The following is a 21,607-nucleotide window of genomic DNA, read 5'->3' as shown; positions in this document are numbered from 1 at the left end:
ACTGGGGTGTATCCGGGAGCATTAGGTAGAAGCCAAAGAAAAGGAAATACAACAGGAGACGGCGGTGAACAAGATGTCTTGCGTCTCTCTGAGAAAGGGAGCGCCAAAGTAGTGTGCTCCAGTGCAGGCCCCCACTACTACGGGAGCGATAGCGCATCGCATTGGTCTTTCGTGTCCTCCTCGTTGGGCAATGTGAGGAATTATATCAGGCAAACAAAGAACTGCGAAGGGGGTGAGCGCACCGGCGTAGAGGACCCTGCGGAGAAAGAAATGTGCCAGCGGTGAGGTGAGTTGGTCTGCATCGGTGCCAAGAAAGGAACCCAAGGGGCGTGCAGGTGTGTGCACTGAGGGGAAGAAGCGCGCGAGAAACAGATAAAAAAGAAAGAAGACGGTAGCTCAGCTAATGGTGGACAAATTCGGCAGAAGGTGGAGTCGCTGCCAAGCGGTTCCGATAACCTTGTCGATGTGCCAGGTGGATTCAGGCAAAACAGAAGTGTGCAGTGTCACCAGTGAGCCACAACCCCCTTTAGTCTTCAAGGTTATTCATCATGGCAAGAAGCCAAGAGTCCTCTCGTTCTAGAAGAGCGACAACTCCGTCGGCTCTCCCCACATAATAAAAGGAAAAAAATTGAGAACGGACTGCTGCTGCGTGCGCGAGTACAGACACCCGATTCTGCAAACGATTCCTGCAGTGTGTGGGTGTGTGTTCTCCGCAGGCGCCTGTGTCACACAATTCCGCCCCCAAGAAGAGCCCGTAAAGGAAAAAAGGTAGAAGGGACGAGGGCGCCGCAACCAACCCCCTACGCCAGGCGCACAAACCGCCTGACTCTCTCGTTCTCTCTATCCTCTTCTTCGTTGATTCCTTTCCGAGGCACCAAATTCGCGATAGAAAAGAGCACTCCCGTCGCAACCCAAGGCGACGTACACAAACGCGCATAGATGTACACACACATACGATTACTCACCCGGTGCAGTCAACCTGGAAGAGGGGGAGAGAGCCCGGATAGTATGTCGGTAAGACTAGGAGATGTCACTACTGCTGCGCAGCTTGCCGTCAGAAACACCATGACGTCAAAAATTGGAGTTAGCACGATGGAGTGTTCTGCATGGCCAGCCTGTTTCTCCGCGCCAGCAAAGTCTAATGGGGCGGCACACAAAGTGGAGTCGCCGGACCTCATGGCACCGCTAAACCTCCTTGCGCGTCAGGGAAACGTCCATCATAGCGATGGTCATGCTATTCCGGTAACACAGCCGTCCCAGCCATGCGGCGAGGCCCACTGTGGCGAGGTAGAAAAGGCACGACACAATCCAAAGACGGCCGTAGTGGTTCCGTCCCTGAAACTCGAGCGGGTAGGCTGTCCACACCCACAGTGGAATTGTGAGGCCCCACATGAAGATGACCATGACAGACCAGAGCGGCCGTCGACGCTCTGACTTAGGGGCAGCGGTGGCGTACGTGAGCCCTGTTGACCGCGCCGGGTCGCAGAAGACGAACGCGAGGAACGGGAGGAACCACACAAAGTACTGCACGGTGCAGACCTTGTTGAAGGCGACGAAGAGAATCGTCTCCACGCAGCAGGCGTGGGCAATGTTCTTGCGAAGCTTCCACGAGGCGTAGCACAGAACTGCAAACTGCGGCAGAAACGCAAACAGTCCGGCGGAGTAGTCGACGCCGACGCCGAGGTCTCGGCGACCCATATTGAGGTACATGAGCAGCCAGTACGGAGAGAAGTTGTGCCGGTGATCCTCGCGATGGATATGGTAAATGAAGGCCTCGTCGAGGTACTGTTGGCCGTAGACTGCGTAGCACACATACGTCGGAACAGCGAAGCTGACCGTGAAGCAGAGACCACAACCGACTACTACAGAGGTGGTGTGGGCGAGACGACTGAAGAAGCGATTTTGCTTCGCACGCTCCCACACACCGAGCACCAACGGAAGCGTGTAGATGATGGGATAGATCTTAAAATGCACAGCAAAGCCGAGGATTGCCGCGGCCGTGAAGTAACGACCCTCGGCAAACTTTGCCAGCACTCCCATGCACATGAAAGATATGAGCATGTCGCTGTTGCCACGCGTCGACACGTTCAGCACAACGGGGTTGAAGAGAATCATGATAATTACCATCCACTTGGCACTCCGTTCCGTCGAAAAGCGCAGGAGTATTCGAAAGCAGTAGTAGGCTGCACCAAGGTCGCTCAGCGTAAAGACGACCTTTCCCAGCGGGTTTGCGATGAGCACTGCGGGGAGCACCAGGACGGCCAGAAGAGGGGTGTACCGGTACGTCGTGCGATCAAACGGCGTTCCTCCATGCAGTAACTCCCTGGCGCCATCAACCACAATCATGTAGTCAATATCCGTGTATTGGACTCGGAAATAGTAGTCATGAAAAGCAGCGTAAATAAGCAGCACCAGTCGCACGAGTCCTCCGTAGAGGAGAAGCTGGCGAATGCTCTGTCGGTCCAGCCACGTTGCCTTGCTCATAGTGAGGAGGGAGCGAGGAAGCTGGGTACAGGCGTAAGTGGGGGAGGGGGGTACAGGGGTAGGCAACGAGATTCCGGCAATGTCTCCAGTGAGGGATTCCACACCTGTCAGAAAACTACACGTATACCCGTCCTACCTCCAGTTCATGTGTGTGGGGGGGGGCGGCTGTTTCTGCGAAAGGAGGCGGGCGTACACGTTGATCTAGAGAGTAGTGAGATACCACAGGGACCGAAACTAGACCCGACACAAAATAGGAAAGCGGGAGATGAAACGGAACACAACAGCCGAAATCACACGCCCACGCAAGAGGGGCAGGAAAAGTTGAAAAAGGGACGGCGCACGGCAAGGAAGAGAGAGAAACAGAAAGTGAGAACGAGAGAGGGCGCATTGCAAGAGCTCATTTTTGTCCTTTTTGTTTTTCTTTTTTATTTCGTGGTGATTTGTGCCACTACCCGGGAGGGTGGGATGCGATGGCGATTATCGCCCTCCTCTAACGTGCGTGAAGCACATCAAGATAGCGTTGAGGCAGAGAGTATGAGCTTAAAAAAGAAACGGCGACAAGGCAACACGGGAGGGTCGATTGGGGAGTCTTGAAGGTAGTGGACGGTGTTGATGTGTCTGTGCCTGACAGATGACAGATTGAGCGACAAGGGTGAGAAAAGAGACACATAGCTCAGGGAAAGGCTGGTGTGAGGAGGGGTGGGCGCGTTGTCCGCAGGTAAGACGAAAGAAGCGAGAAACTAGAAAAAAAACGCTTTATAAGAAGTGAAGAGGGAAAGCGGAAGTACGCAATGCGAAGCAGAGGGAACAGTACGGGGGAGAGGAGTACTGGTAAGGAAGGTGAAAAGTGAAGAGTGGGCGAGGGAGGTCTTGCTCTCTATGAGGCTTGGGGGAGAGGAGGTGCGAGTCAGTGGATGGCGGATAAGAGAAGGACAATGCGAAAGAGGGAAAGGGCAGTTGAAAACAAGGACAAAAAGAAAACAACTCCCGAAGATGAAACGAGCTGCAGTGTGTTCTGCAGTGCTCTCTTTCCCCCCCGCTCAGTTTTCATCTTGTACGCGCACCGATGTTCTCCTTTGGAGTTCTTCCATCGCTTTTCTGTTTTGTCTCGCCACAGAGAAAGCGAGAGAGAGAGAGAGAGGGCAAACACGTCACGAAAAAGATGAACGTGTTGCGTTGCTTTGCGCGGCGTTCACACACACACACACACACACACACAACCCTTCAAGACACGCGGCAACCCATGAGCCACGCACCACCAGAGGGTGTATCGGGGAAAAGAAGGGAGAGGCGACATCCTATGAAAGAGAAACATGAAAAGAGCCAAAGGCTGTCCGCCCGCATCGTCGCAAATGGGCCAGGGAGAAGAGGAGAGGCCCGAAAACGTCCTCGGCAGTGGTCCCTTTTTTGTTTGTCTTCTTTGCAAAGGTGCAGCCGCATTCCTCGGTAAAAAGTGACGCGGTGGTTGAGGTGCCGCCTACAGGGGTGTTGCCCATATGCCCATAATACCCTTGCAGCATGCACGATGGGCACTAACAGCTCTGTTCAAAGTGCTGTGTCAGCGCAGGAAAAGATGCGCTGATGTCGTTTACATGTAATTGGATCGATGCTGAAGAGCATCCGATCGCCACACTCTCTTCTCTGCTTGTGTGCGAACACTGACATTTTGGTGGCTAGAGAATTACCTTGCGCAACAGCGGTTTCCCTGCTGTGGGGTTCTACCGGCAAAATGGAGAAGGCTGTTGTGCGACCTGCAGTGTGAAGACTCTCCCTCTCCGTCTCTCTCTCTCTTTGCCCAAGGCAGCACACGAGCCCGAAAGATACGCGTACAAGCCTATTCAAATACACCCAGAGCACGAGGCCGATAAAGACAGAAAGAGAGAGGAAAACGGTCATACCAGACACTCAGCACGGAGAGTGCTGGCACAACACGCGTTGTAGAGCGAACATTAAAAAGCGGTCAAAGAGGAATGTGAAGTAGGCAGAAGAAAATGACCACAGCGCGAATGTGCAGTGGAAAACAAGACGTAGGAAGACGACGCTCAGTAGCAGCGCCATCCACAAGGGGCGTCCACCCAAGCCAGAAGACAGAGATGGGAGAGGTCGAACACATACTGACGAACGTCAGTAGTGGCAGCGAAAACAAGACACTCAGGACGCAGAAGAACAACAACCACAAAGGGTATCGAGCAGGCAGAGGAGGAGCTGGCCCGAGAAGTCATTAGATGGAGTGAGGCACACACGGGGAGAAGAGAAGTGGGGGTACGTTTGGGGGAGGGGAGAGGGGGCGCGGAAGACACTCAAGGAAGGAGCAGGAGACGGGAAACACGCAAGAGAAGCGCTCACGTCGCTCAGCGCTATCCAATTCGAATTCGCCGTATGCTAGACACAATCAACGGACACGCACACATACACCGGTGATGAGCATTCGTATCTATACCGTCCGCATGCTACACTGCGCCCTTCGATGAACTCAGGGAAGCGACCGACGTGGCACTCACAAAAGGGAGGGGTAGGGGAGCCCAGGCAGAGACGGATGCACACCCGCCACCCCCTGCGCAGCACTCTGCCCGAAAAGACCACGCCAGCGATGACCTGGGCTTGACGCACTCGACTGTGCATCCTCCGTTGATAAGTCTATGAGACGCACTGAGTAACCGAGGCAGGGGCAGCACTTTACTCAGCTCATGGCTTGGAAGCGAGGCCTCCGGAACGTTCGCGATACACGGTCTCGCGCAGGTCAGGTGTTGCCTGTCGACTTGATTCCTCGTCCCTGGTCTCTGTCGAGAGCACCGATTCACGGGAGAAGTAATCACCGTCATGCTGCAAAGCTTTCGGATGTAAACCTTAGATTCGAATGAGCAGTCGGTTACAACAGTGCGGGGCACCGCTGCTGCCGTCTTACCCATCCTCATCAATGAAACAAAAGACACACACACACACACGCACACATACACGACCCCAGAGCTAGTGGTCCTGACGCTAAGTCGGTCCCTCGTACCAGCACTGAGTTGTGCACCTGTGGCCCCGAGGGTATTTCCTCCCAAGGGGGGATAATCAGCGTTGCGGAATCCAGTACTCGTACGACATGGCGTAACTTTTACTAATGAGAGGACAACTGTTAGACTAGGGGGGGGGTCTTCGGTGGTGCTTGGCAAGAAGAGGTTCTCCGTGACTGCGGCCCCAGGCGCACTAGAGAGCGAAACATAGGGCAGCCGAGCGGCGTCTGGAGTCGCCGAGGTGGTGCCTGTGCACTGCAGTGCTGTAGGCACTTCGGTCGCCTTGCCCTCGCTAATCGAAGCCCTTTTAGGCATCTTTTCAGCCGCAGCTCCTGACTCCACCTCCACCGTCGCCTCGAGAGGGGTCCGACGTTCTTTGCCCACTTCCGAGTGAGTTGGTGTGCTCGCCGACGCCGATATCTCGCCGTTGTCCGGCAGCGCCGTCGCAAGCTGCTGCGCATCATGCGTGCTCAGCTCAGGTGCAGGAAGCGCAGGCAATGTCTCGGAATGAAGTTACACGCCAGATTTGACACTGTCCCCGGTCCTTTTGGCTGTCAAGGACGACGTCGCCATCGGCAACAACGCGAGGCCCGCGAGTGAGGGGATGTCGACTTGCTCGCTTTCCTCACGTGCTGGTGTGCCACCGACACCCTCAAACACCGTCAGCGCCTCACCGCACTGCCCTGCAAAGCTCTGTGGTGGCTCCTCCTCGTGTGCTGCACGGAGCCTCTTCGGACCACGAGCGTCGTCGGCAAGAAGCCCCAGCACCGCTGAAGCGGCAGAGATAAAAGGCGAATTTGCCTTTGGCAGCACGGTTGCCGCGACGTTCTCGTTGACGTCGAAGGCCAGAAACGGTAGCGGAAGTATGCCGTGCTCTTCGTGAGCGTGCCCATCAGTGACAGACTCGTCTTTACCTGGCGGTGCAGCAGAATCGACTGGGTCCTTCTGGACAGACAGCCTGCTGTCTCGTGGAGGCCGCGCACCTTACTCAGGGGCGTCCCCCATCACGGCAGCAGTCGTCAGCGTGTCCTCAGTTAGGGATGAACGCGGTTCGTCAACTGACGGCGGTGAGGACGCCAGTTCCCCGGTGCCGCAGCCGCCCTCCTCAGTCTCGTCCACGTTTGTGGGCGCTGCATCCCTTGCAGCGCTCGTCTGCCCTGGGGCCACACACGAGGCGCGCCCGTGTCACGCTAGTCCACTCCCACCACTCAGGAAACTCAACACCGCCTCGGGTGTACTCCTTTGTGTAGGTACACAAGCTCACGTGCAGCCCTAGGTGTACTAGAGGCTCTGCCGACAAGATGGTGCGCCGACTCTTTTTCTCCAGTATGCAGAGCCCGCCAAACCATTGCTGTGGTACCTCGCCTGTTGCAGCCTTTGCTACTACCCCGCCGCCGCGAGAATCGCATCTTCCGTCAAGCACTCCCACGTGTTTTATTCCTTGTGTGCCACCTCGCACTCTTTCAGCGCCGTTTCGGCGACGAGAATTACGCTCGCACTGGTAGCGGTACTGTCATGCAGGCTCCGTCCTCTGCGCCGCTTCGCCGAACAGGACTGCGCGATGCCGCAGCATTTCCTCCTCGCTCGCTCGCTCTCCTCCTGCAAACCACCCACCGCGTGGCCTCCTCATCCATTCTGAGACGTGCTCGTACTCTCCAGCTCGCTAATGATGCACAAGGTGGCTCCGCAAGACGGAGTTGCGCAAGGCACCACTAAATAGGGTGTTCGAATCGGTTGGAGTCGTGGCGCTCGTGAGGTGTAAGTCGGTCACCGGCGGCAGTGAAGACGCGTCAGCCGCCCCGAGCGAGGTGACTGCAAACGGCAGCAGGAGCGCTTCCACTGCTATGGATGCTTCGGCGCGATGCTCGCCGTGGACCAAGTGCGGGGCGAGCAGGGAACCTCCTCGCTGGTGTGAAGTGCTCCGGGGACAGCGGCAGAGGCCGACAGTGAAGTCTTCTCGTATCCATGCAGTGCCGCACCGGGTGTTCTAGCGCGCGCTAGGCTATTCTCCGAGCTCGGCTTCGGTGGCGAGGCTCACGGCGTCCCGGCCCCCACCGCCACATCGCAGCGCTCTGCGACATGAAGCGATAGCGATGCAAGCGGGGGATGCGGAATTTTGTGTGGAAAAGACCTACTTGTGTCTCTTGGCTCCGCTGCTTCACTGACTGGTGCCTCCAACACTAGGCCTCCCGCGCCTCCATAAAGCACTCGCAGCAACGATGCATGCGAAAAAGATTGCGATGAACATTCCGATCCTCGTTATCAAGGTCACCAGAACGGCGGATATGTGGGTTGCTGAGCGCCCGTTGTTGCCGCAAAGACCGCTTCTTCGACAATCGCGCGAGGCTGGTCGAGTGTACAGACGCTGTTCCCGCTGATAGGTGTGCCTGAGGCGACCTTGTGGGAACACTGTCGCTGCAAAATTAGAGAGGGACGAGAGCCGTGCGCCTTGTGTCGCAGTACCCCTGCTGCGCGGACACGGTGAAGGCTCCGGGAAAGCATCGTCGCATACACCGCACGGGAAACGCCTCTGGTGCATCGTGCGCTCATACCGGAGACGAAGATGGAAGAGCTCTGGAAACAACTCAGCAACAGTGCGGCAGCGGTGCCGGGAGCTGCGTGATCGATTGACAGCAAAGAGTGTCCTTGTGGAAGGTGGTGGTGTCGCCACTGGTATGGCAGACTGCCCGGCAGCCGCAGACAATGTCAGATCTCGGGCAGAGGGGTCGAAGGAGGTCACTAGATCTGCTGGGGTATCAGATGCGCGCGTCACCAGCGTATCCTGTGCATCGGCAGAGGAGACCCTCGTCATGAGGAAGGGGTGGCAGCGACGGCGCTACCCGCACGCCAGACAACGCCTGGTCGCCAGCCTTCCTAGGCTCACGCGCTGCCTGTTCGGAGGCGGATGTGTGCGTTGGGGCAGTGTGCTGTGCAGCCTCGAGTCCTTGCATTAGCTCAGTCGCGAGCGGATCCTCGTCAAGGAAAAAGTCCCCGTGATCTAGGGAAAAGGTGGCTGTGCTGCCACTGCTGCTTGACGAGGGTTCACGTGCATATATGCTGGTCACCCCGGAGCTACAAGACGTCGGTGCGCTGCTGACTCCGCGGCGAAGGACTGACGTTGGTTTACGACTCTCAACGCACTGGGGTGGCTTTGAGTCTCCGGGGAATCGAGCCGCATGCGCACACACGGCGAAGTCCGAGAAACCACCAAACAAGAAATTAGGGGGGCGATTGCTCGAGTCGGGTAGGAAGCCGGGCGTTGGCGAGCTAGACGGATGAGGCGGCTGAGGTGTCTCGGGGGTGCCAAGGCGGCCACCGACGTCAGCGAGGTGATGCTCACTTTTGTATAGGTCAGCACTGCATACTCTTGCCCTGCTGCCACTCGAGGAAAGCGCACGGTAGGCAAGCTTAAGGCTCTGCCCAACGTAGCCGCCGAGTCCGATGAGGTTCTGCAATGGTTCAAGCCCGTTTTGGATGAGTTCCTCTTTTCGGTGCTGCCGGTTCCATGCAGTGGCCTGGGAGGGTGTAGAAGGAGCTGAGGTTCGGAGCGGGGACCGCTGCCGCAGTAGCCCGGTGCGGGCGCCTGCCACTGGGAAGAGGGCAGCGACGACACCAGACACTTCGACCGAGACTTTGACAGCGATGACGGGGAAACAGAGGGCTTGCGCTGCTTCACTCTAGGCATGAACCCCGCAGAACTCTGCCACAGTCCACTACGGCGTCCGTGGTGCTTGTCTGTTACTGATGCGGTGTAGGAAGTCTGTGACGAACTGGATGGCGGCTGGTGTGACCTGGCATTGAAGTTCGAACCTCGGTAACGGCGGTTGAGTGGCTGCTGAAGGGACTGGTGCCAGAAGTGCGTCAGGGTCGAAGGAGTAGCGCGGGAAGTGCACACATCTGTGCGTCGTGTAGAGCATCTCGTCACAAGAGGCACCGGCGCACCGGGTGGTGACGACGCCCCAGAGGCTGGTCGGTACTACATCGTGTTGCCCGGCAACAGTGCTGCAATGGTCACTCGATTCGAATTCTCTGGCGCTCACACCCACGCACCCACGCGCATCCACGCACACCCACACACACCAGAACAAGAGTAAAAGGAAAACGAGGACTTGACTAGCAAACCTATTCAGGTTCCTTGTCACCACAGCAGCCCAACATGACCTACGAGGAATGCATCCACACAAGTAAAAAACAATGAAGAGAGGCACACCGACACGCTGAATGACACCCACGCACAACCACCTGAGGCGCGAAAGAGAGAGGGGGAGATGAAAGGTAAAAGAAGTTCTTTGGCACACCGACACACACACACATATACACACGCGCAAGCGATCACATGAACACGCGAGGGGGGAGCTAAAGTGAACAATACCAAGAGAAGATGTCAGGGAGAAGGATGAGGAAAAAAAAGGTCATAGAGAATACGCGAGAGAGAGGGAGGGGGGCGTGGAGAAAGGGAGCCTAAGTAAGCGACTTTGAGTGACTTGGGAAAGGGGGAAGGGGTAATAGTGGCTAGCACGACAAGCAAGCGGCTGGTGGATCGCTCTGTGGGTCTGCAGAGAATTCGAGCACACACAAAGTTGAAAATACCGCCCACAAACACACATCAACAGGAACAGGAACAGCAGGCAACACGGATATGCGTGAGAGATCAGGTGCAGCTGATGTGGTCTCTGGGGGAAGTGCTCCCTAGTGGGACCGCGAGACAGACCACTGTGACGATCAACACTAAAAAAGGGGGAATGAGAGGACCGCTGCTTTCTATCGAAGGCGGCAAAGGAGAGAAGAGAGGGGGAGAGGGAGGGCAGGCAAAAGTAAAGAGGACCAGCACGGCCGTGAGAATAAGAGCCGGCAGCACTTTTGTCGACTGATGGCGTGCGTCTGACACACGCTCGCACATACAGCAACCGTGGATAATGCTTTGCAAGCTCTCGGAAGAGGAGAAGAGGCAGGAAAAAAAAGAAAGCGGCTGCCCGTGGACTTGGTGGAGATCAGCAAGGGTCCGGCGCGCATGTCTCTTCCTTCTCCAATGGTAATGGGGGACTCGTGGGCCTTTCAGACCCACAAGAGTAATCTGCATCCGTACCTCGTTTTTGCGTCTGCGTTGCTTCAAAATTTGCATCTATCGAGCTGAATGATCGAGATGACTGGAGGAACGCGCCACCAAAGGCGGGAAAAGCTATTTCACAGTGATATGCCAACAATCTCGCGAGAGCTCTGCTTCACCACGTCTGGCTGCTGGTTTCTCTCATTCGCTACTACTCGAGTACGCATCTGAGGTCTTTCGCAGATATACAGACTTGAAGGCAGACTCGACACGGGCAGCAAAACAAAGGAGTGCACACAGGACTCCATAGAGAGAGAGACACACATTCAGAGAGACAAGTGAGTGACCGGTGCAGAGGGTGCTTGATTAAGGCATACCTTAGATACATCACAGCTTCAAGAGAACACAAGAAACCCACCAGCCCTCACTCACACACACACACACACATACACGCCGGTCCGTGACACCAACACGCAAGCACAGGCGTCTCTACGCCGCAGAGCTAACACGACGTCAACATTAGAGAAAGAGAGATGGAGGCGCCGCCTTTACAATTCTTCGCACGTAGAGTGCTTGAACGGCTTGACAGCTTTCGTCTAATGTGCCACACGAAACACTCTTGTTCTTGTCTCTCCATTGGTTGGGCAACATTGTCACGAGTCCCCTTTTACGAGGCAGATTCATCCCCTGCATCACATGCCGCTGCTGATCTTTAATCCTTGGCTTGGCTAAGATGCTGGAAGAAGGTCTGTTGCTCCTGCTCGACTATCTTCAGAGAGTCGTACTCCGCGACGTAGCGGTCCAGCTCCATCTGCTTCTCCCGCAGCCGTATCTGGGCCTCTTGGACAGCGCGGAAACGCTCCTCGGCCTCACTTTCAACGATGTTTCGGAAACCGATGGCCCTCAGTTTCTCAGCCTCGATTCCTTCGCCGAGTCGCTGGACAACCGCCATTGTGCGCTGCACGAGTGCGCGAAACTCATCCATCCTCTCCACGTAGTGCCGCTCTACCTCGACAGTCTTCACAAGCTCCTCATATTTTTCAGGGTCGTACATGCGAATAGCACCGCTGCTATCGAACATGATGAGTCGATCATCGTCCATGGTGGCAGCTGAGAACACGTGGGAAAAGCCTTCTATTCGCTGCTGCTCAAGAGTGTACACCTCGCACGCGTGTCCTTGGGACCCACGCTTCCAGCGAGAAAAACAACTGTGGGAAGGGTAAGACGAAGGGGCTAAGCCAAAATCGAAAAGAGAGAGCAACAGTGACGGCAAAAAATCGTTAGGGGTGCACACCGCGTTATCACTACCTCTGTAGGTATACGTGACGCTCATCCTCATGATGCATCAAACATGCGATGAGAATCAGCAGCGCAAAGTTGGTAGGAAAAAATGCAAGCAGCGAAGAGAGATAGAAGGACAGCTACGAATGCCTGGGCATGCATGACGTGGAGTGTGTGGGTGAAGCGACCCTTGCCTACAGAGCGAGAGAAGGGAAATATATTGAAGCCCACGCTGACCATATGGCGCAGGGGTGCCTACCGAAAACCGACATCGCAGCTAGGCGGCGGGAAAGGAGGGAGGGGCGGGCCCAGCGAATGGACGCAAAGGGGCTTGTCTGCCCACCTTGTACTACGGGCTGCCGCTTCAAGAGTGATTTGTTGGGCTTTCTTTCTTTGATTGCTTCCTTCGGAAGATGTAGTTCAATCCCACCATCTACGCGGTGTGCTGTCGCTGGCTGGGGGGGGGAGGTGCTCTATACGGCGCCTAAGCTTTACGCAGGCGCAGGCACAGATGGAGCTGCCACGAATCGAGGATCGTTTGTCCACTCCCGTCACGGACTCCCTTCATCGCCTTGCATCGAATACCCGAGTAACAATGAAGTCCTCGCGTGGTCTACCTCTACAGACCGACAAGAAGCTGTCTGGTCCCCTCAACCTCCGATCACGCTCACCAGTGTCGCTCTGATTGCTTTGCTTTTGTGGTTGGTTTGTGTCTGCCATTTCTGTACAAGGACGGCTCCTATCCCGATGCATACACGCCTCAGTCCATGCAGCAGGCCCAAATCTTTTCGAGAATCGAAAGAGGCAGCAGCGTCGTCGCCTGTAATCGAAGAAGCGCTGCGAGCAGCTGCACCGAAGAAGAGCCTCCGCAGCTGGTCCTCACCGGGAGGTCAGCAGCGCACTTGGAGAGAGCCGTGAAGGCTTGCCGGAGAAGCGCGATCTCTCGCTGGCCTATACCGTAGTAATGCAACGCCTCTGTCAACCAGCGCGCCAACGCAGCCATGTCAATGGCTGCGCACGTGTCCCGCTCGGTAGGCATCATCGGCGTCGAGGCGCTCCCGCCTCCCCAGTTTGCCGGCGCGGTGCCGCCAATGGTTAAGGCTGTGAAGTCACATGGAAATGCCGCCGTTCCATGAGGATAACGGGCGATAGACTGAAACACTTCGGCGCGTGATTTGCCCTCGAGGATCAGCTGGCGAAGTGGGTGGCGAGAGTCACTCGATGCATTTTCAGCGGCCGGCACACCGCCATGAAGGAAGATGAAGGAATACCGTTTCTCCATCGCCTCCGCCATAGCCTCGCCAAAGTTGCCGGAGAGCAGCAGCTCACATCCTCCTGTCGTGCGGGAGAGGAGTGGGCGTTGCACTCGCAGTACTAACTTTACGCTATCAATGATGGTGAGTGCTTCTGTCATCGTTGTCGAGTTCTGGCGAAAGAGCCGATGCAGCCAGCCAAGCAGCTTGGATTCAATGGAGGTTCTCGTAGAGAGCACATGTCCGCCACCTCGACCGTTGGCCGGCGAGGAGGCGCTCTCCTTCGCCATGACGCGAAACAGCATACTCGCCGACTGCGTAAGCTCCTTGCTAAAGGAATAGAACACCAGTGGGTAGTACTGGGTGCCGCGCACTTCCACCCGTTCGATCATCTCGACTGGTGGGTACAGGCACGGGGTGACAGTGTGGATTACCTGCTCGGTGTCGTCGGCGTGTTCCACAGCAGCGGAACCAGCAGCACTCGAGGTTGGCTGATGAGGACCGGCACTTCCCCCCATCTTCGCCGAGTTCCTCTTGCGCAGCACGATGCGCACAGGCACCGACACAGGCTGGTGGCTCACAGCATCCACCGCCTCCATGACTCGTGGCACCACAGCCAGTCCATACAGGTGTCTCAGCGCTTGCAAATGGCACGTGTTGTCCTCCGCGTCCTTTGGCCAGACGGGGTAAAACGCCATGAGCAGCGCCGCCACCGCGGCACTATTATTGCACAGTGTCAGCCGACCACTTCCCAAGAACAACAAGCCAATGCTCATGGAGATGGCCATGTGAGAGCCGTAGGGAACGTTTGTGCGCCGATGCAGATGCTGCAGCAACACCAAAGCCCTCAAGTCCCCCGTGCCCGCCATAACAAGACTCAGCGCATTCGCACAGGACAGCAGACACGCCTCGTACGCACCTGTCGCACGCTGTACGGTGGGAATCGCGGCCTTAGTGGTGCCAACCTGATTTGCAAGGAAGCCCTGCAGCTCCCCAACGATGAGGTCACGGGCTGTGCTATCCATCGTGCCGGCGAACCGCAACCCAAGCGCCATCACATGTCCGGCGATACAGTGCGCGAGGTTCATTAGCAAATAGCTCATCTGCTGTGTGGCAAGCCTCGGCGGCGACACTTGCGTCAGCTCCAACAACGAGCTGGGCACCTGGTGGTAGAGCCACAGCCGCGTTGGCTCGATTGCGCTCCAGTTAATCAGCGAGGCCATCATGCTCCGTAGGTGGCACATCAGCGGCGTTAGCTTCTGCATGGCGACGCGCTGATTCGGCGGCATCATTCTTGATGCGAGAAACGCATTGTCAGTTTTCAGATACATCATGCCGAGTGCCATAGCAGCGGCAGGGCCTGATGTGAACACGTTGTAGCAGTCACCTTCGTAGACGCTCGCGCATGCGTTGTAGGTAGACTCTCGCTCATGCTGTGACAGCAGCGCGCGGGTAAGGAAATGCCCTGCCTCCCCTCGGCCCATTGTTTCTTCAAAGTGCTCTACCCCCTCACGCATCGATACAGCAGCGCTGCGCGGTGCTCCCTTCATAATAGCCAGCAGACGGTCCTCTACGCGCTGTACTCCATGCGACTGGCCTACGCCGAGTAGCAGCTGGCCAAGGCCAAAGCCGGCGCCGAGAACATAGCCTTCACGCTTCGTGCAGTGCTCATCCGTGGGCATACGCGACAGCTCAACCAGGAAAACCTCCACAAGGAAGGTGTTTGAAGACGCCTGTTGACACAGCAGACCCATCGACACGAGCGCTGCCGTCTGCACGTCCAGAGACACCTCAATGTCCTCGGCACTGGGGTTCAGTGACTGCACATGCACCGAGAGGCAGCGGAACACCGCCTCATTTCCGGTGCCACAGAAGCTGCAGCTGAGGCCCAGCATCACTGCCATCGTTGTGGCCTCGCGCCAGACGTACTGCTCCTGTCGCGAGATGAGAAGATAAAAGATATCGGTGCGCTGCAGTACCGTGAGGTGGCCGAGGATGCCTGTAGCGAGCAACAGTCCGGCTCGAGAAGCGGGGTTGTCTATGTTTTTCGTCTGGTACATGACCCACTGTTTTGTGATGCTCTGCGCGCGGCTGCCAAGCGAAAGCGCAGCGGTCTCCTTTGCATCCGTATCCCCAAGCGCCTCCTGAGTCGCGAATGGAGCTTCTGCGGAGCAGGCAGAAAACGTCGGCGGCAGCGGCAGAAACCGGAGTCCGGCCGCACACCCGTTGTGGAAAAGGGGCCACATGAGGTCGTCCGTTGGCTTGTTCGCAACGCTGATCCCGTCGTTTGTGCGCCCACTCAGATTCAGTGGTGCGATGGGGATGCTATCCTGCACTTTAAAACTCTGTGTGCACATCGTGAGCATGCCACGGCCGAGCGGCATTGCTTGCGCGCGGCACGAGAGCAACTCAAGCGCCCCGGCGAGCTCCTCTGGCCGATCCTCAAACCCCGAGAGTGAAATGGGGGCAACCGTGTTAAAGAGGTTCTGCACCATGTCGAGGCGAGAGTCCCGCCAGGTCTTGCGGAAGTCCGGTCGTACAGAAACACCGTCGTCTTCTGTGAGGGTCACGCGGAACTGACGCGCCACGGCGTTCTCCTCGGCAGTCTCCACGACATGCTGTCCAGCGCTCAAGATCTGCGCGGTGTGCGAGGTTGGCGGGCACCGGTCACGGCGCCCTACCAGTTCAAGGAGTGCCACTGGCCACGTCGACTCAGCACACTCACGCCCTTTTGTCAACGCCTCCACAAGTGGGTACGCCACGGCAGCGTTCAGTGTCTGCCGCACCACAGCCGAGGAGATGCGCCGCTGCAGAACAAGGCTACAGATACGCTGCCACCAGGTCACATTGACATGGGAGTCTGCAAGAGCGTTCCCGGTGCCCATGTCCGCGCTGGCTGCCGAAGTGGCCGAAAGCGAACCAGTCGAAGCGCCGAAGATGTCATGGTAGAGAACCACTAAGCGATTCGTGAGTGCAATGGGATGCGCATCTGGCAAGTGCTTTAGCAGCGGCCACGTGCCATACGGCATCGCAACAGTCCGGGGGGTGGTGTTGCACACCGCTATGAGGGAGAGCGTTGAGAACAGTCCAGGCGCGTCGCCGCTGACGAACTCAGCGGCTGGCGGCGCCACTGAGGCGTTGTTGCCTGCCTGCGGCGCCGCGGCGTTGTCCAGTCGCTCCAGTGAATCGAAGCGACAGCCCAGTACGCTCGCCGGGAAGCTATCGGCAAAGCTCTCCGTTGGCGATGTCCGCAACGGAGGAGGGGGAGCTGTGAAGCCCCTCGGAGACATGGCATCATAGTACGCTACGTAAGAAGTCCAGCGCATGGCGTTGCTCAGGTCCTGGTTCAGGCTCGCCAAACGCGGCAGCAGTGACCAGAGGTGCTCCTGTGCACGGCACGCCTCAAACAGCAGGTGTAGTGCTACCAAAGCCAACCCACGCTCTTGTCTCGTCCACGCGCACCCGTAAACCGCGGCCGGTCGGACTTGAGCGGCGGCGTTGACGGCGCCGGCTGTGTCGCCCTCCTCCACCTTTCTGCAACACAGTGGTGCGTCTGCGATGGGGCGCCGCTTGACTGTTCGACGAATCTGCTGAAGCGTCACGGTCGAGGGGTCCACAAAGACGTGCGGCACTGCAGCTCCCGCCATGGCCTCCACGTGCGCCGTAACTTCGGGGTGCTCTGCTACTCTCGGGAGCTGCCCCCGCCAGCTTGCAGAGGCGAGCGCCTGATTGGAGCCGCTGCATTCAGACCCAAAAATATTCCGTAGCAGCTCGGCACACACGTCAAACGCATCAGCACCGATAGACGCGTTGCACTTGCGGTACCACCGTTCCCTGAACAGGACGTACTCGAGAGCCGCCACAGCGCGGGGGCCAAGGGCAGAGCTCAGTGCCTCGAGCACATACACAAGCAAAGGATCTTCATCAAGCGTGATCACCGGGAACTCGACGGTGAAAGAAATGGTGCCTTCGCAGCGGCGACGGCGTCGGTGGCGACTCCGCAAACTCTGATCGGCATCTCCCTCGTACTCACTGTTACCGCAAGACGCCATGAACCCCGCACCAGCGTCCTCTGCGCTTTCCGTCGCTGCCGGTCGCGCAGAGCCGCTAGGCCAGGCGTACTGCACGACGAGACGATTCTTATAGTGGTATAAGATGCTACGGATGAGGTGGGGCACGCCGTTAATGACATCCGCCTTCCACGACGCAGCGGTGGCAGAGCGTGCCATGTCGTTGTCTACATCTCCAGTAGGGAGTAGAGGTGCTGGCATAGCACCACTGGCTGAGCTGCCACTCGTCGATAAAACGCCACTTCCGCCGAAGAGTGCACTGTCGCCGCCGCATGAAGATATGCATACCTTTCCGAAGAAGACTGGGTGATGCGCCTGGTACGCCTCCAGGTCGAGCTCCATGACCACCGTAGTGGCCGCCGGGGCATCAAGCAGTGCCATAACATCATAGACGGAGATGCAGTTGGGGCGGGGGTAGTTGCACACAGCGATAGGTGCCGGGTGTGGCGCGCGCAAACACGGCAAGACAAATGGCAAGCTGCCACACGGAAAAGAAAAGAGGAGCTCGAAGTCACCGGCACCGCTGTGTAGGTGCGGCGTGCGCAGCACGAACACTTGGCTTTGGTGTGCATCGTAAATGAAAACAGCGTAGCGATCAAGTACTGCATGCGGTGACGCCACCGCTGACAAGGCAGCATTGCCGGAGGCGAGCCGCGGAAGTCGGACGCGATGCGGCCACCACTGCCAAAGCATGCAGTCCAGAGCGTACTGCGGTACCGTGGTTGCGAGGCCGAGCTCCTCAACACCCGTGCGGACGACAGTGAGTGAACTTGCGCATGTGCTGCTCCTCCTATTCGGATCAAAGAGCTCTAGCTGCGCGAGTACTGTTGCCTCCACTTCGACGTACCGAGCTTGCGCATGGCTGGCCAAAGGAAGCGAAGCGCCCGGCAACGAGGAAGCGGGTGCGGCGACTGCCATCCGGGACATCTGCCCCTCCGCCGAGGGCGCAGCGGTCTGGCTCGAGCAGCGCATGTTGGGAGAAGAGGAACGAGAAGGCAGGAGCTCAAACTGACCTTGCGCAATACAACCCTCCAGCTCGGCGGGAGGCGGGCTACCCATATTGTCCCCAGTGGGCCCTTGTACTGCTACACCATCAGCGCCGACTACGATGGGAGAAGCCACAAAGTTGGAAACTGTACCTCCCGCAGCCTTGTCACTCTGCTGAGAGTCAGCCGCCGCGAAGCTGTCTGCATGTGAGCCAGATGCCTTGTCGACATGGCTCTTAGGTACCCCACCAGTCATGCCTCCTTGCGAACCAAGCGGCATGGCGACGTATACTGGCTTCAGGGATAACGGCGTCCCCATCCACCACAAATTCGATGCCGGTTTGTATTGAATGCCTTGGTGCTCTATCGGTGCGCTCGACGGGAACCCCTTGCTTGACTGGCGGTGGCCACGAACAAACACGCCAGTCGCGGCGGCAGAAATGTCGGTCGGTGTCACGTTGTGCAGCACCAGCTCAAGCTCGGTGGAGTCAGCAATCCGATACGCGGTACAGATTGTGTGTGGCTGGACGAAGGTGTAGCGACCGTACTGATCGGCCAGTTCTTCGCGGTGAAAGACGCAAAGGTACTGCTCCAAAGGACGCTTAGTATCGCTGTCGCCTCCGGCCGCATCATGATTAGAGCACATCAGCTGCGTCGACGTGGACGGCCCATTCGGGTTTCCGAACTCAAGCAAGATCTGATACACCTGCTCCGTTCGTCGTGCTCGCAGTGCCTCAACCTCGTCCATGTCGTTCGCCTCCAATGCACTCTCTGCCCTCAAGCGCGCAGGCCATTTTGCGAGGCACACTTGGGTGATTCCGCGATGGGTTGTGCTGAAACATGGTCGCTCATGCCACTGAAGAAAGACATCTCGCCTACCGTCTGCCTGGCACGGACCTACATTGATTGTGTACGGACTGAGGGACATCGTTCGTTCTCGGTAGTCGTGGCGCAGATGCCGGCATGCTCAAAATGGCAGGCAAAATGGAGCGATTTAAGGTCAGAAGCGGCGGCGGCTGCGTTGCGATACTCCTCAGCAAAGGGATAAAAAAGTGTGCTTACGTGAGACTGAACGTGCTGGGTGGGGCTGAGAAAGGGGGAGGGAGAGGAAAAACTTCTCGCTGCAACTTGTCGAAGAATGAGGCACCCGCGGCGAGATGGGGCAGCAGGCGCTGCTACCTGACCTGCACCTATAAGCGTCCCTGTGTATTTGGTATCCTCTAGGGAAGTGAGTGCAGATGCACGCGCGGTTGTGTTCATCAACTACTGGAGTGGAGTAGAATCGGGGGGCGGGGAAGAGCATACGGCACGGGATAAAGGAAGCAACCAAACGCACATGATATGGCCACTGCAGGTACGAGATAGGCACTACGCAAGAAGGCATCGCAGAGGTAAGACACGAGGCCACCTCGGATAAGGTGTTCTCACTTGGCTTCAGAAGGGGACGCACTCGAGCAACTATGTGCTCACTACAGTGGTGGAGCGTGCCGGTGGCGGAAGGACGTTACGTGCTGAAAATCTCACTGGCCACGACGGAGGTGCGATTCTCGTGAAATTATCATTGGACGAGCACAAAGCAGAAGTCGCTGAAGGTAACCATAGCAGAGAGAAGACACAATGAGGAGAGAGAAGCAACGACGAGGGAATAGCAATACAGGAGTGCTGTGGTGAATCGAAGAACGAAAAGAGGCTGTTGCCACCCATGAAGGATATATTTGTGTGGGTCAATGGGCCCTGGGAGAGCACAACACTGCCGCTATCTCCCCCTTCCCGTGATAAGATACCAACATGGGAACAACTTAAGCGGACCAAGAAGTGAGGTGAAATGAGCAACGAGTTAAGTATCGACACCTCTGCGTAGTGCTAGGCGCCGGGTTTTGCAATCAGCTGCACATGTACCAAATTGCCTAACCACACCCGCGCCCCCATGCCGCCTGGAGCGCATTTGCTATCTCGTGCTGCACACAGCGACGCGCGATGCCACGCGGCGAAGCTGTGACTTGTGCTGAAGGGTACCCAGAAGACATCATCGTAGTGATAAAGAGCGTGCGACCGCACGGTGGATACATCCACCCACGCGCAGTCTGCGACAAGTTTAGGCCTCACGACCCCCGCAGCAGGCGTCGGCCAGATGAAATGCTTGAGGTAGTCGTTGCTGCAAAGACGCGGCCGCAATCTTTTGCGAGTGTCACCGCCCTTGCCTAAGCCACCCTCAGCTGCTTTAAGCATATCCGGTGGTGAGGTCTGCACTGGCGCCAGACTCCAGTTGAACGTCGATGGCTGGGGTGGCTGCCCTAAGCCAAGTTGGCTCAACGGAACGCGGTAAACACGACCGCTAGCCGCCATTCTGCAGTTTGTAGTGCGCTGTCTCCGCTTCGGCCGTGTCGTACACTTTGAACTGCAAAGGCTCTCGCTCTGAGAGAGAATTCAGCGGCGTCAGTGAGCTGCTCCGCAGCGGGTGGCGCAGGAGTAACACGAACAGGCACGTTTCCTGCAAAACGGCGGCATTCACAGCAAACGACAGTCTCGAAGTGGCGGTATGAGGGAATGGGTACGGGTCACTCGGCGGTGACGCGAGATGTAGTGGTGCGCGTTCACATCATGGATCGTCTGGCATCGTTTGCGGCGAGGCCACGTTATCCTCCTCTGCAAAGGACGCGGGTGCACAGAAAAAATGGGGATGCGCTAGTTTCTGGTGAGTGAAGGTGATGCAGGGCCTGTAATGGACTCGATGACGCACTAAACCAGGAGAGAGACGCGCCGCTCGGGTGGTAGTGAGAGAATGACGGGTGGCGACGCGGCCGTTGGCGCTCGTGCAAACGAAGCGAAAAGTCGGTGCAGACACAGGGCAGGGATGAGCTCGTCAATACACCTGCGGCCTGTTAGCGTGGCGCCGCGCATCAGGAAAGAGAGCACGCACACACACACAAGAGTACGCCAAGGAAAAAGAAAGGTACAAGACAGTCACCGCGATCCGCATCATTTCAGGCGCGCGCCGTCACTGTCCCTCTATATGTGCGTGTACATATATATGTGTGTGTGTGTGCATGTGTCCGTCTGTCTGTGGGTTGCGCTTTTTTCCGCCTTGGCACTCCATCATCAAGCAAGCTGACTCCAGAGGCTGAGAGGCATCGACGTTGCAAGGCAGAAAGGGGAAAAGAAAGGCGGAAGTACAGCGGGGGTATACGCCAGAGAGCCCGGTGTGGACTCTGCTGGTCGATTCGTGGAAAAACACTCTCAAAGGCATGTGGCAATGTCATTCGTCTTGTGAAAAGAAAAAAAACACAGCCCGTGTGTGATTTTCGTAGTCATAAGCGCGGTAGTGCACTGCGAATGAGCCAGGGAGGGAGGAGCTGTGAATTGCCTCGACAGTGCTGGCACCAGCAATGGCCCTACTTCTCACGCGCCCCCCCTCCAATTCTCTGCCACACACACACACACACACACACACACACACACACACACACACACACACACACACACACAC

At 57.2% G+C, this 21,607-nt stretch overlaps 3 protein-coding genes and 2 pseudogenes across 3 annotated transcripts; all 5 read right to left on the bottom strand.

Annotated features, from left to right (window-relative positions):
* Positions 1-1,185: 1,185 nt before the first annotated feature.
* GPI14 (mannosyltransferase, putative) lies at positions 1,186-2,484 on the bottom strand (the record flags this gene model as incomplete). Its single annotated transcript, XM_010702919.1, has 1 exon — positions 1,186-2,484. One exon carries the CDS (start codon positions 2,482-2,484, stop codon positions 1,186-1,188), a length of 1,299 nt encoding a protein of 432 aa, XP_010701221.1.
* A 5,157-nt stretch (positions 2,485-7,641) lies between these two features.
* On the bottom strand, positions 7,642-9,400 carry LPMP_301970 (annotated as a pseudogene).
* Positions 9,401-11,242: 1,842 nt separating this feature from the next.
* Positions 11,243-11,632, bottom strand: LPMP_301960 (intraflagellar transport (IFT) protein, putative; the record flags this gene model as incomplete). Its single annotated transcript, XM_010702918.1, has 1 exon — positions 11,243-11,632. The coding sequence occupies one exon, from the start codon at positions 11,630-11,632 to the stop codon at positions 11,243-11,245; it is 390 nt and encodes a 129-aa protein (XP_010701220.1).
* Positions 11,633-12,571: 939 nt separating this feature from the next.
* On the bottom strand, positions 12,572-19,048 carry LPMP_301950 (cyclosome subunit-like protein; the record flags this gene model as incomplete). Its single annotated transcript, XM_010702917.1, has 1 exon — positions 12,572-19,048. The coding sequence occupies one exon, from the start codon at positions 19,046-19,048 to the stop codon at positions 12,572-12,574; it is 6,477 nt and encodes a 2,158-aa protein (XP_010701219.1).
* Positions 19,049-19,983: 935 nt separating this feature from the next.
* LPMP_301940 lies at positions 19,984-20,737 on the bottom strand (annotated as a pseudogene).
* Between the last annotated feature and the right edge of the window lie 870 nt (positions 20,738-21,607).

The sequence above is a fragment of the Leishmania panamensis genome, assembly GCF_000755165.1.
Source record: "Leishmania panamensis strain MHOM/PA/94/PSC-1 chromosome 30 sequence".
Classification (NCBI taxonomy): Eukaryota; Euglenozoa; class Kinetoplastea; order Trypanosomatida; family Trypanosomatidae; genus Leishmania; species Leishmania panamensis.
The sequence above is the reverse complement of the archived record's forward strand: the minus strand, read 5'-3'. Positions and strand labels throughout refer to the sequence as shown.